Source organism: Eurytemora carolleeae, unplaced genomic scaffold (assembly GCF_000591075.1).
Source record: "Eurytemora carolleeae unplaced genomic scaffold, Eaff_2.0 scaffold60, whole genome shotgun sequence".
Taxonomy (NCBI): Eukaryota; Metazoa; Arthropoda; class Copepoda; order Calanoida; family Temoridae; genus Eurytemora; species Eurytemora carolleeae.
The window spans coordinates 189,607-207,270 of NW_019396087.1; the positions used below are offsets into that span (position 1 = coordinate 189,607).

General features: G+C 34.0%; 1 protein-coding gene across 2 annotated transcripts; it reads right to left on the reverse strand.

Annotated features, from left to right (window-relative positions):
* Positions 1 to 13,783: 13,783 nt before the first annotated feature.
* On the reverse strand, positions 13,784 to 17,465 carry LOC111718307 (uncharacterized). Of its 2 annotated transcripts, XM_023493863.1 has the most exons (3): positions 15,736 to 17,452; positions 15,600 to 15,705; positions 13,784 to 15,297 (listed from the first exon to the last, which is right to left on the reverse strand). In XM_023493863.1, exons 1-3 carry the CDS (start codon positions 17,347 to 17,349, stop codon positions 13,862 to 13,864), a joined length of 3,156 nt encoding a protein of 1,051 aa, XP_023349631.1. In that variant the 5' UTR covers positions 17,350 to 17,452; the 3' UTR covers positions 13,784 to 13,861. The 2 variants fall into 2 exon arrangements, with proteins under 2 accessions (XP_023349631.1, XP_023349632.1); XM_023493864.1 differs by having other exon boundaries at positions 15,600 to 17,465.
* Between the last annotated feature and the right edge of the window lie 199 nt (positions 17,466 to 17,664).

A 17,664-nucleotide genomic window follows, 5' to 3' on the forward strand; every position in this document is an offset into this window, starting at 1 on the left:
ACCGCAGGTAGGACGGAAGGTAGGACAGTAGGTTGGACAATAGGTAGGACGGTAGGTAGGACGATAGTAGGATGGTAGATAGGACGGTAGGTAGGAAAGTAGGTAAGATGGTAGGTAGGACGTTAGATAGGACAGTAGATAGGATGTTAGGTAGGACAGTAGGTAGGATGGTAGGCAGGACGTTAGGTAGGACCGCAGGTAGAATGGTAGGAAGAGCGGTAGGTAGGACCGCAGGTAGGACGGTAGGTAGGACAGTAGGTAGGGCGGTAGGTAGGACAGTAGGTAGGTCAGTAGGTAGGACGGTAGGTAAACATATTTAAACATGATATTTAACAAAATATTACCCCAAACCAATTACAACAACAAACATCATCATATTTAACAAGGAGAATGGAAAAGAGTCAAATGTTCGTAAGAAAATATGTCCCATTTATAATACTGCAAAAAAGCTATATCGAATATACATTATATATGACTTTAACATATAGGCGAAGAAAGTGATGTTCATAAGCTATTTCGAGTTGGTTATTGAACGATACAAATTCAGTGTTTAAACAACTAAGATTGTTTAATGTCAACAAACAAATTATTTCAAGTGGAAGGAAAGAAGACAAAAGGAAATCTTCTAAGATATTCGGATCTGACTCTGGGTACAAAATAATCATTAGCATTTCTTAGTCCTTGATACAACCCTTATTTTTTCAGTTTTCCATGCAAAATTCGATCATTAGAGGCAGGACCTGTATATGTAAAATTTCAGATGTGCAGCATAATCTGGTTGCACCATGATGCCACTATTATGCATCAGTCTGGTCAAATACTAAATATATTTGCATAAATGTTTAGTACAACATGATAACAAAGAAGACTCAGTGACTTTATTGTAAATTCTGAAATACCGACAGACAGACAGACAAACATACAGACAACAAGCAGATGCAAGCATTGCAGACAACAGACACTTTTATTATGTCTGCGCTCAACCTATTCATGTAGAATAAAGGGTTTATTATAGTACATATAGGCTAGTTTTTATATATTGTGTATGAAGTGCATGATTAGGGAACCAGGGATACCAGGGATACCAGGGATCCCAGGGATACCAGGGATACCAGGGATACCAGAGATACCAGGGATATCAGGGATACCAGGGATACCAGGGATACCAGGCCCAGGGATACCAGGGATACCAGGGATACCAGGGATACCGAATATCCGAAACAAAGCTTATGTTTTTCTCCGTATCACTTTAGTAAAAGGAGCATGATTAAAAACATCTAAGTAACGTTCCAAACGATTTAGCTTGACGTGGAAGAGCAGTAAAAGACATGGTAGGAAAAGTAACAAGGAGAATCAAATCAATTTAAAATGGTGAAAAGGAAAAGTTTTTTTTTTAAATGTAAAATTTATTTGAACTGAACCATTTGCAAGATCTACAATGAATGTAAGTTTAAGAGATGTCTCTATATTGCACAAGAATCTTTCGGTTTAAAAACTCCCTTCTAACCTTGAGTAATGAAACCAATATTTTCTAGAAAATTTAAGAAACTATTTTTTAATCTTACCAAATGGGCGCCTTAGGGCGGAGTTCCTCCTGATTAGGGGCGTATATAGGGCGGGTAGGAGAGATTGCATAATAACTATTTTATGAGAATATAAAGATGCATTCTAAACTTTTATCTAGAATGCAATTAGGTTGAGCAAACATGCTGGTCCATATATAGCTTGCAGAGAAGGGGGGTGTGTAAATAGAGGGGGGTGGAACGGGCATGTAAATAGAAAAGAAAGTTGAGTAATTAATAAACGAAGTATAAATATCTTAAAAACTGCAATAAGTATGAAAAATTCCCAAATCGTAGTAATATCGACATGATGTATCCTAAAACTGGGAAACTACAAGGTGTCTCAAAAAAAGCAGGGAAAAAGGGTCTACAGACTCGTAAAATTTTAGGCTTGTAGATTTAAAAATGACAATTTTAAAGGCTCTTAAAGTTTCCAACTGGAGTGAGTAAAATAAAGATAATCTCCAGACTCCGTTTGCACAAAAAGATCTACAGACTTTAGGAGCCTATAAAATTGTTATTTTAAGATCTTACGAGCCTAAAATTGGCCTCACTATACGTAGATATCAAAAATGGTTTCAATCTTGAAATACCGATTACACACAAGTCTGTAGACCGGCCTTATTCCCCGTTTTTTAGACACTCTGTAGGTTGATAAAATATATCCTAAAACTGTAAAAATATGCCGATATAAACTCTAAAACTGTAAAACTATAATTTCTTAGAATAGATCTCATTCTCAACCCAAAAGTTCTATTCCTAACAAGATAAAAATATTTTCCCTACTTGTCAGAATATACATTATACATAGAATATAAATGGAAATATTTAAATCAAACTTTATTCCACATGCAATGACCTATCTATCTGCAATATTTACTATCTATATATAAATTTGGCTTGTCTGTCTGTTTGTCTGTCTGTCAGGGTGTCTGTCTGTTTGTATCCAATAAACGTCAAAACGGCTGAACCGATCGGGCCAAAATTTGTTGTGGGACATCTAGGGACTCCAGGGAAGGTTTATGCATGATCAAAATGTTAAATATTTGTCTCCATCAAAATTCGATCTTCATGAAATTTTTTAAAATTTTGAAAATCCACAAAATTTTTTGTGAAAATCCGCGAATTATTTTTGTTTTGTTTTACGATGTACACAAAGAGAACATGTTCACAATTAATTTAGAAGATGGGCGCGAAGCGCCCTATAAGGCTAGTTACAATATAAATATCCCAGTTTAAAAATATGAAACGTTAAATCGACAACATGGTTTAATATTTAAACCATCAGACCTGCCTCAGGTTATTCGTGTAACTTAAACTTTATTCTTCTCTACATTATTTTATAATTGAGAACAGATTGCACAGATTTCTAGTTTTATTGAAATAAAAATATCTTTTCCTAATCTTAGAGGACAGTTGACGTAGTTTCAAGTGACCTTTTATTAATGGTGTGGCATATCGGATTCACAACTGTAACCTCATTTTTAACTCACTCCTGTATGCCGAGTCCATTAGCGCCTGATCCAATCAGAGTTCAGTCATGTGTTTGTTGTCTGAACCAATAGAAATTGCATGGCGGTAACATCTATCTTTCTATCTATCTCATTATCCAATTAGAGATAAATCTTTATATCGGCGCTATCAGTTAATGGAAACATTTACTTCTACTGAAACTATAGTGAACTGTGGTTTCCTTGTATTGATTTGTGGACTTTTATAAAACACTCTTTAAGAAAGAAAACCCGACAATGTTGCTACTCGATTTAAGGTTTGAAACTATGCCGTTTAAAAAAAATTATTTGAAATGTTGTCTACAACCCCTTACACCTGCTTGTCAGTCGTGGCAAATCCAGGAAATGTGAAAAAAGAGGTTTACACAGTTTGCAAATGATGAAATTCAATTTTATTGAAATATGTTTTAGCCTTGAATAAGTATTGAAACAAAATATGTTTGTAAATTGGTAAACACACTCCATATATGTTAAACGTTAATAAAAAAGACTTTATAAAGCAAAACTCTATAAACTTTAAACCATAAGTCTGAAGACAGATTAAAGGAAAAGATAAAAGTAAACTAAACAGCTTTGGTATCCAGAGTCTGAATTTGAGCAGCGTCTGAAATCCGTCAAAAACCGGTTTCATTTGAGCGCCGGCTTAAATTTTGAAACATTGAATACAATTCCAAGTGGAACCAACCATAGTTGAGCCGCGTCTCAAATTTAAGCTGCGGCTTAAATTCTTTAAATTCGGCCTCCTTTTTGCCTGGCAACTAAGTTTTTCCGAAAAAAGGCTACACACCCACTTAACTCAAGCCTTGCTTCCACCGAGTACCCTCAATTTAAATCTGAGGCAAATTGGTCTCGAGGTTCATGAGTTATGATTGGGCAAACAAACAAACTGTAAGTTAAACTCACAACCAATGTTAAAGCCTAATCTTAACCAAACACTGAACCAAACTCTGCACCAAACTTTTAACCAATCTCTTAACCAAACTCTGAATCAAACTCCGAAACAAACTTTTAACCTAACTCTAAACCAAACTCTGAACTAAACTTTGAGCCAAACTCTTAACCAAACTCTGAACCAAACTCTAAACCAAACTCTAAACCAAAATTTTAATCAAACTCTGAACCAACCCTAAACCAAACTCTAAACAGAACTCTGAACCAAAATCTAAACCAAAATCAAACCAAACTTTAAACCAAATATTAAACCAAACTCCAAACCAAACTGAAAACCAAAATTTAAACCAAATTAAAACGAAACTTCAAACCAAACTCTAAAAGTCTAAACCAAACTCTAAATCAAACTCTAAACCAAACTCTAAATCAAACTCTAGACCAAACTTTAAACCAAACTTTAAACAAATATAAACCAAACTTAAATCTAAACCAAACACTGAACCAAACTTTAAACCAAACTCTAAACCAAACTCTAAACCAAACTTTTAACCAAACTATAAACCAAACTCTAAACCAAACTTTAAACCAAACTTTAAACCAAAATCTAAACCAAACTTAAATCTAAACCAAACACTGAACCAAACTTTAAACCAAACTCTAAACCAAACTCTAAACCAAACTTTAAACCAAACTCTTAACCAAACACTGAACCAAACTTAAACCAAACTTTAAACCAAACTGTAAACCAAACTTTAAACCAAACTCGAAACAAAACTTTAAACCAAACTATAAACCAAACTATAAACCAAACTATAAACCAAACACTGAATCAAACTTACTCAACCTCAGAAAAAAAATCAGAACCAAATTCTAAACCTAGATCTGTAAACCAGTCTCTAAAGGAAATTCAAGTCAAAATTTTTTTTGATTTTGTAAAAAAAATATTCAAATAAAAATGAATTTAGTTTTTTAACATAATAAATGTAAAGCTACAATAGAGAGAAAACAGGCAATTAACTGCCTGGGGCTGCATTTATCTGTTTCATCCGTAAACAGAACTTGAGAGGTTTGGTGATTTTTATATTTTAAAATTACTTCTAGAGAAAATTGTAAAATGTGTATAGATTAACTTTAACTTTAAAATGGCATAGACTTGGCTTATTAAGTGAAACTTTTGAGTGTCCATTGCTATGAAGACGACATTTCAAGTGCATCGGAGCGCATCTAGAGTACCATACCTTACTGTACAATGTACGAAAAATATTTGTAAAGTTGATGAGAGAAATTAAGCCTTTGTCACAAACTCAAATTTCAAAGTCCCACATCTTTAACTCTGATATTTGATCTTATTTAATTTAACAGAATTCATAGTTTGAAATATTTAAGATCTACGACATTAGGTTGCAAAGATAAAAGAGATTAGACAATCTTAGCTTGTGGTTGAGACTCAAAACCTTTATAAGAAAGTGTTTCTGGTCCAAAAATGCAATGCAGAAAAAGAGAATTGTTGTTTCTGTTATGTTTAGAATCTCTTTATTTATTTATTTGAATTACATAATGTCCTCAGCTTTTCTGGGATGGGATAAATAGTCGTAGTAAACCATATATTCTGCTTGTTAAGATTGTACACTTTTACGTTTGTTAATTTCTGAGAAGATCAAACGTAATTTTGTTTATCATTCAACAATCTTTTACCCTACAGATTTGTTTATTCTATGCTTATTCATTAAAAAGGCATATGCCGACAAAAAAGTAATTAAGAAAAAAGGCTAAAAAATTATGTTTAATGGGTCAAATTGTGATCGAAAGTCAAAGCTTTCTGGAATATTGACAGAGAACCGTTAAATCCACGTGTACCCACTACCCATGTATTACGATTTACTTTAATTACTTTTATTAATTAAATACCAAGAAAATATAAGTCAGTTAAACAAGATTCTTTGTTTCATGTACGAGAACAGAGTGTAAGATACAGATTATTGAGGAACCTTGAGTTTGAGATTGAGTTGTATCTGTACGATACATATTAAAAGATACAAGAGTGTCATATCTGGATTGATACAGACTGAGTATTATAGCTGAAAGTCAGCACAAGTTGTATCCGAGTTGTATCTGTACGATACATATTGCGGGATACAAAAGCGTTATATCTAGATTGATACATGACTGAGTATTATAGCTGAAAGTCAGCACGAGCTGTATCTGTTTGATAGATATTGCAGGATACAAGAGCGCCAAATCGGGATTGATACAGACTGAGTATTATAGCTGAAAGTCAGCACAAGTTGTATCTGTTTGATACATATTGCGGGATACAAGAGCGTTATATCTAGATTGTTACATGACTGAGTATTATAGCTGAAATCAGTACGAGTTGTATCCGAGTTGTATCTGTACGATAGATATTGCAGGATACAAGAGCGCCAAATCGGGATTGATACAGACTGAGTATTATAGCTGAAAGTCAGCACGAGTTGTATCTGTACAATACATATTGCGGGATACAAAAGCGTTATATCTAGATTGATACATGACTGAGTATTATAGCTGAAAGTCAGCACGAGCTGTATCTGTTTGATAGATATTGCAGGATACAAGAGCGCCAAATCGGGATTGATACAGACTGAGTATTATAGCTGAAAGTCAGCACGAGCTGTATCTGTTTGATACATATTGCGGGATACAAGAGCGTTATATCTGGATTGATACAGACTGAGTATTATAACTGAAAGTCAGCACGAGTTTTATCTGTACAATACATATATTGCGGGATACAAGAGCGTCATTGATACAGACATGAGTATTATAGCTGAGAGTCATCCTGAGGTGTATCTGTTTAATAAATATTCAGAACCTTGTTGGAGTAAGACATTTGCTACATAACTTTGTTTTAAAACTTTTTTAAAATGTTACAAAATGTAATTGAACTTTTGATATTTGATAAGCCTCTTAGCCTTTTAAATTGTATATTGAACCCCTAAAAATGTCCTAAATAAAAAAATGAAGAAAAATATAAGAATATTAATAAAGGTTAATTGACAACTCAGTCATATTCTTTCAAATGGAAATGTGGACATTTGCTTAACCCTATAAAGGCTGGGGGTATGAATCTATGTATAGCCTGGGGGGAGGGGCGTTTGGCGCCCTCTTCCCCTAGAAAAAGACCTTAGAGAATAGTTATAGGGTTGAAATGCATGTTCATAGCCCAATTTTTCATGCCCAGCTCAAAGAAAAAAAAATAGACCGATAACTTTAATAGTTTGGGTGTTAGGGAGGGTGAAAAAAATGCCTTAAAAAGGGTCAAAATTTTTTTTTTTTTAAACAAATATCAAAGTGTGACACATGTTTCTACATGCATTTTTCAAGGGCTTTCAATAATATAGTTTTAAATCTGTAGCTTTAGTCACAAAAAATTTATGGGCTATTTTAGATTTTTCACAGACCGGACTTTTTTTCTGCCCTGTACCCAACCCTATAAGTTAAAAACAATATTTCTTTTTGCAAAAAATCCTTTAAATTACTTTTCATTAAAACTCACAAAATTTGACGGTACTTAAAAATGAATAATTAAGGGCTGGGTAACAAAGTAAAAAAGTGGGAAAAGCGAGAAAAATAGTTTGCCCATGGCTACTCAACTTAAGATTAACTAAAAAATGTTTTTTCCTCATCTTTTTGTAATTCACTAAGCTTAAATCTTCCCATATAACCTAGGCCAAGCATCCTGTATTTTTATGGTGGCTCATATATTATCACATATGGAAACCCATTAAAGACATTTACTCCTCATTCCGTCCTATTATATTGTATCCTTTAGTTTCAATCATTTTTTAATCGAAACTACTCCATCTTTTTTAACTTGGAGATAGAGATTTAAAAGATTGAGGTTTATCAAGCTTTTGATAAAATTGAATTTAACATTTCTGTCCTAGGCAAGCTTGACTCTCAATCGCAAGTTGGCCGACATGAATTTTTAACTTTTTCTCTTGCTTACTTTTTAGTTTGGTGGATGCGTTTTAGATGAAAAAAAAAAACATAACAATACAACTCCACAAGTTAAAGGTTGTTGAAGTTAGCCAAAATCCGAACGCATTTTTGGACTTTTGGAATTTTAAGTTTCTAGGCTTTCTCAAGTCGCACTTTTTAATTTCTTCTTATTTTTGCTTCAATGATATAATTTTTTTTTTCAGCTTGACACCAAGTCTGTGCAGTACGTATATATATAACTTTTATCAGATGTTATAAACAAGGTTTTAAATGTATAAAAAATGAAATAGTTCAAAAGATGAAAAACATAAAAATTACGAACAAAGACTAAACATAAAACATAAAACTGTTGCACCCCCAATTCTCTGATCACGGCCTGTAAAACAATTTTCATTATAATTTGAACACATTTTTCCATCATATGTTGTCTCAGTAGGAGACCTGCAGACAGATTAGATATGTTTATTGGCAACACACAACTAACTTGTTCGATTAGCAGTTTATCTTATAGGAGGTNGGGCTAGTAGTTCATCTTCCTACTTTAAATCTCTTTAAATCTGATGAATTTTCTGCATTTTCTGTACATAATTTAGTTTCAACTGTATAGTAAAGATGGCAAAGATAAACACATGTCTGTAGATATTATAAGAAACTATTAAAGAACACATTTTTTGCTTACAATGGCTCTGATCTCACAAATAAAAGAAAAAGTGGAGTGTAAATAGAATCCACATGTCTAGAATCCAAACTGATAAGAAGAGTTGCATTACATCCGAAGACTGGATTGACTTTTCTTCAACCTCAATATAGTTCACTTTTTTATTACCCTAGACATGTACATTTTATAAATCAAAAGCACTTTTTTGCTTTAGTTTATAAAAAATTACAGGTTACATACAATCTTAAATCAATAATTATGTCAACTCTGAGTCTTCAAAAGTTTTTTGTTTCCTTTCAACAAACTGAACTTAATTTATATTTAACTTAAATAACTTTCATGGTATGATTTTTTATTCATATGATAAAGATATATAAGTTTAGCTTGGCTGGGTGGGCTGTCTTTCTATCTTTATCTAACCCTATAAGCTGTTGAAATTTTCTGACTTTTTCTACATACCCAAAGACTTCCCTTTAGGCCTAAAACCGGGCTTTAATACTAACTGCCTGAATGACTGCTTTTTCCTGTAACAAAATAAATCTTTGTTTTGACCTACTTCCACTTGTCAGATTTTGATAAAATTTAGCTTTTTGGAAAGCCTTTGACATAAGAAAACGAATTGCACAACTGTTACGAAAAAAATTGCAATTTTTTTGCAAACAACCTGTCAAAGGAAATTTGCACATTTTTGTTTTTCTTGATTAAAAATCAGGTTATTTAAAATTTTATAGCCGTCGAGAAAATGCACAGAGAAAATGGAAAGCAGGTTTTTTGTACTAGCAATACGATTTTCTATTGTGGCATGCAACACCATGAATTTTAAATTTGCGCTATTACTATGCAATTGTGCACAGGAAAACATAGACCGATCAGGCGCTAAATTTATGGCTACTGATGTAACACAAGGAAAGGTTTATGGCTGAACTTGAAAAATTGTGCAAAGAAAAAATTGTCGATTTAAAAAAAAAACAATATTAAAAATGGAATTACAAAATCAACATTCAAACACTAAAATTGTTGTTATATAGAAAGCCGAGTAACTTTATACTTAAACTAGGCTTTCAGGGCGCTTCGTGCCCATCTTCTATTTCAATTGTGAACATGTTCTCATTGAAAAACAAAGAAAAAAAAAAATTCGCGGATTTTCTGAAAAAAATTCGCGGATTTTCAAGATTTTAAATTGTTTTACTAAAATAAAAAAAAATTTCAAACACCAATTTAAAATTTTTTATCATTCATAAACATTCCCTGGGGTCAAGCGAGATCCCACGAAAAAATTGGGCCCGATCGGTTCAGCCGTTTTGACGTTTATTAGATACAAACAAACACCCACCCCAGCCAAACTTGTATATATAGATGTAAAGTTTTACAGATTATAGAGCATACATACATCATTCGCATAATGTATTGTATATGTTATATGTTGAGATATAAACCTAGAGGCATAAACAGATAAATTATTTATATATATATTGCAATTATCCATTTGTCATATTGTTGTCTGCTCTAGACCAAAAATGGTTGCAAATGACACAGTGTCTCAAATAAACATGATAATCTTTTGAGGATTTAAAATTAAAATAAAAATTTTATTGGACTTTCTTGTAGCATTCAGTCTGTTTACTAGGTTTGTGGATGTAAAAACTAATCAAACAGTTTTTTAAGATTTTCGTTTACGCATTTAAGGTTAAATCAGAATTTAAAATTTAGACAATTCCAAGGTTAAATTAAGTCTTTTTTCTTAAGTATAGTTATGATGGCATTTTTGGCAAAGAAAGAAACAAGTTATGCTATTGTGGCTGGAATCTGAAATCTCTGAAAACAGAGATACAAAATACAGTGCAGAACACAGTGCAGTCGTCTCTGAAGTCACATCCTTTGTAGGTAAACCTGTACGTACATTAATATACAGGGTTAGCCGTAAAGGATAATACTTCCAAGACGACTGTACAATATGGTTTTGGATCTTGTAGTACATTATACCTTTAAAGTTCCCTGCAGCTTTAAACTTGCTTCAATTTTTGCAAAATTAAAGACAGAATAGCGAATACCAAGAAAACCTTCAGATATTCATGTTCACAGAGTTTTTGTGGCATTGAAGTCTCATCCTTTGTGACTTTTGAGTAACCCTGCAACTATTTAAAATCAGCCGGCATGGAACACCAACTTTTGATAACCTTAAAAAGTCTAATTTTGAAAAATAAAGTATTTGAAATGTTTTCATGTACACTACATTGTTCATTGTGATGGGCACAAACTCGTCTTCGCTTTTCACAAAATGTTGCACACGTAACAAATTCTGAAGAAAACAAACAATTGTACTATATGCAAAAGAAAATATGAAACCTGAAAAAATTAAATTTACACAAAATTTAATTTCATAACATTAGTTAGTTTATTGATCCATGTATAGGATTCATGTATTTTCAAAGACTGTCGAAATAAGAATTCATCAACATTACAAAATGTCGTCGTCATTATTTTCGGACAACTCGATTGAAAAATGCCAATATTAAAAACTATCCTTGAGAATTGATTTAAATTATGTATATAAATTTCGAACTGGGATTAAACAAACTTAATTATTCTTAAGTATTTTTACTCCTCAAAATATATGTACAAAATTTAAATCAATTCTCAAGAGTACTTATTTAATAAATAAGTATGAAAATCTAGGGATGTGCCTGGGCATCTTTAACCCTATCCCGATTGGGCTAATTTTGTCTAATACGGATTGGGGGGGTGTGATACCATGTCCCTAATCCAACTTTTAAAGGCATATGCTGATTATGATTAGGGTGCAAGGGAGGATTTAAAAAAAAGTTCAAAAAGTGCGCTGGAAAATTGTTCAATAATAAGTATTTTTAGTTTTGACAAATATTAACGTGTGACACATGTTATATCATTTATTTTTCAAAGGCTTTTCAAATATATAAATTTTAGCCCTGTAGCTTATTTAATATAAATAATTTTTCTGAAACACCGACCCGCCGCTTAGTGTCCTCCTGACCTCCACCCTACCCTATTTGCGCACAAAAAAAATAATTGTTCACATATATCAAGATGATAAGGTAAACAAGTTTTAGCGTTCTAATGTCAGCCGTTTTTAAGTTATTTCGAAAAAAACGACANTCCCAGTTACACCTTCGGCAAGTTCTTCAACAATCAATACAGCACACATGTGAGGCCATTCTCCAAACTGAGATTCTCCCTCAGTGAACCCCTGAATCCTAGCTCCAACTCCAGCTACATTTCTTCTTCCACACTTAGGCGTTAAAAACAATCCTTAACATTAATTTAAGTTTGTTTTTCAACCGACGAACCTGCTTTTTTAGATCATGAACAGTGAAAACTAACTTAAGTGTAAGTAAGCCACAAAAAGGAAACAAAGTCAAAATCCACAAAATGTTGGGAATTCTTACAGTTTAAAAGTAATTGGATTAAGCAAACTGAAGACAACTGTTTAGTTTGCGTTGTTTATTGATAAATAACATAAAATGAAGGACTTCTTCGTTCGCTTTCAGTCACAAATAAAAGTTTTTGGAATCACAACTAAAAATTCTGGTCATTAGGCATTAGGCAGTTAAGTTTTAAGCTAAAAACAATCGGAAGAAAACTATAGAACAGTTTACTAAGTTAATATTCCAAACCAACCCAAAGAAAATGAGTTGTTTTTTCAAAAAACTCTGATTTTCTAATCCCTATATTTTTGCAACCCGATGTCGTAGATATTTCTAAATATATATTCTGTTTGATCAAGTAGTCTAATTTTGAATATATCAAATGTCGCCTTGAACATTTTTAATGGACTTTCCTACTGAGAATATTAAAACTAGAAGCAATATATCCCTAAATCTTAGTAATTGTACTGAATGTGCTGAAGCTGTCGTATATTTTCTCAAGCTGTCATTTTGCAGAAGAAGCTGCTTGCAGCATAACGAAGGGACATACGGTGAAACCCTCAATAACGAATACATCGGAAGAATTTATCAAATGTCGTCTTAACAATTTTCAAGTTTTATACTATATTACGTAAATTTCAGTATTTGAGAAAATAAATAAATAGCCATGTATATGCGGGAATAGTTTTAAAGAGTTCCATATAATCATTTAATTAAAAAACTAAACATCTGCAACATTCCGTTATCAGAAAGTGAAGAATACGACATTTGATGTTTCGTTATTAAGGGTTTCACTGTATGTAAGTTAAAATGGCTTTGTTGAAAGTGATATTTTTTCCCGAATGTAAATTTTTGGTCTCTTTTCTTTAAAAATAAATAAATAGCCACGAAATATGCGAGGAAAATCTTTTAAGAGCTCCATTGTTGGAGATTTAGAAAACGACATTTAATAAATCCTTCCGATGTTTTCAATATTTAGGAATTTGAGTTTCTGGCAAAAACTCAAATCGTTTTGGAAGGGCTCACTGTTATTTACAATATTTTCAGGTCTAGAATTTGATAGAATACTCGATATAGTCTAGATTGACAAATTTTAGAAAAAAAACTTTTTTGACTTGTGCCTCTAGTCTATTATCTATAAACAATCAGAAAAGCCATTAAATTTTTCATTTATTGAACTATAGTTTAAAATTAATATATTTTAAAGTATTCATAACAATGTTTCAATAACTTCCAAAAAAGTTTTGTTTCGTACTTTTTTAAAGCTATTTTTGAACCGCGTCAGCACTTTAAGTTTTAAAGTAAGTGATCTAAAACTCTAAGGGAAAATCATGGGCGGAGGGAGTAACCCCCCCCCCCCCACATTTTAAGACAAAAATAACCTAAAAAGGATTATCCTAAATAATTAAATACACTATATTTGTGATTTAAGTGACTCTCCATCAAAGATGACAATTCCCAATTCACAACTGCACCCTTTAAACCTATATCTGATGAATAATGTTAAAGATATTGTCGATTTACAAGGTTTAAAAATATAAAATTAGGATAATCACCATATGTTTTCCTGCTGTAGAAATGTGCAAGTCAAAATTGGGGAGAAACAACAACCAAAAATAAACAGTTTTGAAATTTGAAATATTGACATATAATTCATTCTTGATCAGACAAAGCTTTTAAGGGTATGTTTGTGAAGCCGACATTCACATCTTTTAATGGAGTGTTATTTTTGTTATTGTAATCATTTTAAATAAAACAATAATTGGTACATAACTATTAATATTGTCTGGATTTTTATTGGGCAGTTTTTACAATACATGTGGAAAGTTTTCTTAAATTATTTTGATTAAGTGGTTAATACGGATTTGAATCAGTTTCATCTTCATCTCCTCCATTTTCCTGAACAGGAGAGCCTGCATCTTTCCCTACTCCAATCCCTGAATCTGAGCCTAAGTGGTCTTTGGTTGGGTTCCAGAAAACATCACACTCTTGATACTGTTGTCGGATATTTGAGAAAACATTTGCTAAGGCTGGGTTTGCCCCCTCAATCTTAGAGTCTAGTTCATCAAACTTCTTGTTAAACCAATCTCCACACTGATCTTGTGTATTTCCAAAGAAGGAATTAAAATCTCCGTTAGAATTACCATTTTGACAAGTTACAGCATAATCTATCCAGCAAACTGCTTTACTTACACTAGCATAGACTCCTGGAATGTCCGTCTCTCCACACCCAATACCCCAGGCAACTATTCCAACCTGATCATATCTTTCAGGATCCATCTTTCTAGGACACACAAGTGGACTTCCTCCATCTCCTTCACAGGTATCCTTCCCAACAGCCCCACCAGCACACATAAATGATTCGTCCAACACAAAATTTTCTCCAAGACGGGTTTGTCTTAACTGTTCCTGACAATCAATGTTGTTAACTATGCCAAGATCAATTTCTTTTAATACAACTTGATATTCCCCTTCAGCTGAAAATTGATCTTTTCCCCAACCTGTTGCAAAGCAGGTCTCAAAGTTATAGTTCTCATAAAGTTCTGGTAAACAGACTGTGTCAACATGGAAGTTAAGATTAAACTCAGATTCAAGAAATATCAGTGCAAAATCATTAAAGAGATTTTTGGGAATAAACTCTGGATGAATTTTGACAATTTTTCCTACTCTATCTTGGTGTGGGTAGGGCTCTGACTCTCGTTGAGTGTCCCATTCTCCACATCTTACTTTTAAACTAGTTGGTTTATCTTTATATTCATCAACGCAATGAGCACCAGTAAGAATAACTCCAGGAGATATTAGGGACCCCCCACATTTGTACAGATTCCCAGTTACACCTTCGGCAAGTTCTTCAACAATCAATACAGCACACATGTGAGGCCATTCTCCAAACTGAGATTCTCCCTCAGTGAACCCCTGAATCCTAGCTCCAACTCCAGCTACATTTCTTCTTCCACACTTAGGCTGATAGATTATTCTAGGTGGAGGAGGAGGAATAAAATCAGGATCCTTGCAACATACATCAAGGAAACCAGGACATTTGCTATCAGTAGGGTTTAAGTTTCCAAACCCTCCTCTAACATCAATAAGACCTTCTCCATCAGTGATTATGCTACCATTGCTACACTGATAATAGGGTACACATTCATATCCAAGGCTCTCTGTGTACTCAGCGCAGTTTTCAAAATCTGTGTTGACTTCTACATTGGACTTTTCAAAATCAGTTTCCAGAACATAGTCAGCAGGATTATTGTTCAAACTCTCATTTGTTTTGTCAGAACTGTGATCCGCTGTGTACATGAGCATACTAATCAATTTACAGCAATAGTCAAAGAAGTAATGTAGAAATCAACCAAAGGAAATAAATGCTTTGATATATCATAATTATTTGTTAATTCTTTTTTCACATATTTATTATTTTTCTTTATATTAGCACTACATTCTCTTGAACAATGATGTTTAAATCTTATTATTTATTTATCAAATTGAAAGCTGAATGAATATTAGAGAAAAATGGCAAGAAATGCTTTAGTTATTTTTTACAATGTTAGTCTTATGATATAAATAGTAAATAAAATTGATTAGTATGAACCAGCAGATTTTGTAGGATCTACATAGCTATCAGCAGACTTTGTAGGATCAACATATCCTTCAGCAGATTTGACAGGGTCAACATACCCTTCAGCAGATTTGGCAGGATCAATATAACCAGCAGACAATTGTTCAGGGTCAACATAACCACCATCAGATGATTTAGTTGGATCAACATATCCATCAGCTGCTTTTACAACATCGGCTGTGTTTGCTGCTGAATAGCTTCCACCTCCTCTCTCAAAATTTTGCAAGTCAACATAAGAACCCTCACCACCCTGATTGATGGCCTCTTTTCCCGGATTTAACCAGTTGACCTGACACTCCTGGTATTGCTGCCTCAGTTTATTCATTTTAGCATCAAACCATGCTCCGCATGCCTGTCTTGTATTTCCAAAGTAGGAGTTAAAGTCTCCAGTAGTTTTTCCAAATTGGCAGGTCATGGCATAGTCAATCCAGCAGACAGCTTTGCTGACATCCGCATAAACACCAGGTGTTCCATCTTGACCACAGCCAATACCCCAGGCAACAATTCCAGCCTGGTCATAGGTGTTTGGATCAGATTTTCTGGAGCAGACAAGAGGACTTCCTCCATCTCCCTTGCATGTATCCTTGCCTTTGGAACCTCCAGCACACATGAACGAATCATGAAGTTGAAACTTTTTTCCAAGACGGGTCAGTCTAAGCTTATCCTGACATTCAATTTTATTCACAACCCTGAGGTCAACTTCTTTCAGAACAACTTGATAAACTCCATCAGCACCAAACTTATCTTTTCCCCATCCAGTGGCATAGCATACTTGACCATCATACTGCTCATTTGGTTGAGGTAAGCACACAGTGTCAATGTGGTAGTCTAGAATAAAGTCCTGGTTCAGGAACACAAGTGCAAAGTCATTGGCCAAGTTTCTGGGATCAAATTCAGGATGAATTTGAACTATTTTACCAATTCTATCTTGGTGTTTGTAAGGTTCAGACTGCTTTTGAGTATCCCATTCTCCACATCGAATCTTAAGTGAGGTTGGACTATTAACAAAGTCTTTGATACAATGAGCAGCAGTAATGAGAACACCTGGAGCAATAAGGGATCCTCCACACTTGTACAGGTTTGTAGATTCTCCAGTTAAACTTAATTTGTCATGTAAGACAGCACACATATGTGGCCATTCTCCAAACTGAGATTCTCCCTCAGTGAACCCCTGAATCCTTGCTCCAACTCCAGCATCATTTCTTCTTCCACACTTGGGTTGATAGATTATTCTAGGTGGTGGAGGAGGAATAAAATCAGGATCCTTGCAACATACGTCAAGGAAACCAGGACATTTGCTATCAGTAGGGTTTAAGTTTCCAAACCCTCCTCTAACATCAATAAGACCTTCTCCATCAGTGATTATGCTACCATTGCTACACTGATAATAGGGTACACATTCATATCCAAGGCTCTCTGTGTACTCAGCGCAGTTTTTAAAATCTGTGTTGACTTCAACTACGGCCTTATTAATTCCTTCTGTGTAAGAAGAAGTCTCTTCAACATAATCAGCAGGGGTGTCTTTGACAATTTGTACAACAGCATTGATTGTCCCAGCGGAGGGATTATTGGTATTTTTAGCGTTTCCATCATCTTGTACACCATAACCTGAAGCACCGGCACGGGGTAAATCTCCAAATATTCCAGAAACAATTTCAGGATCCAGATCCTGAGGGGTAGTAGAACAAAGTCCCAGGAGGGGAACAAGTAGAAGAGTTCTCATCCTAGAGTAGATGAAACTAGACTGATGATGTGAGAGCTCCGACTGCCTAATATAAGTATCACAAGTTTCTGAAGCCGGGAATTTCCAACCCCGACCAAATCTCCCGGCAACCAAACACTAGGCAGGTTTGCCTGTGTGGAGAGCCCGCAGGTCTGCAGAAAACTTGGGATTTCAGAACTGAAATTCTACGCACGTAAAATCAACGTAAAAGTTCCATAAAATCATGAGATATGAGAGAAACCCAAAGTAAAATCAATGTTTTCTATTAATGCTTTTAAAAAGGCCATTGGTTAATGCTAAGATTAGTTATAACGT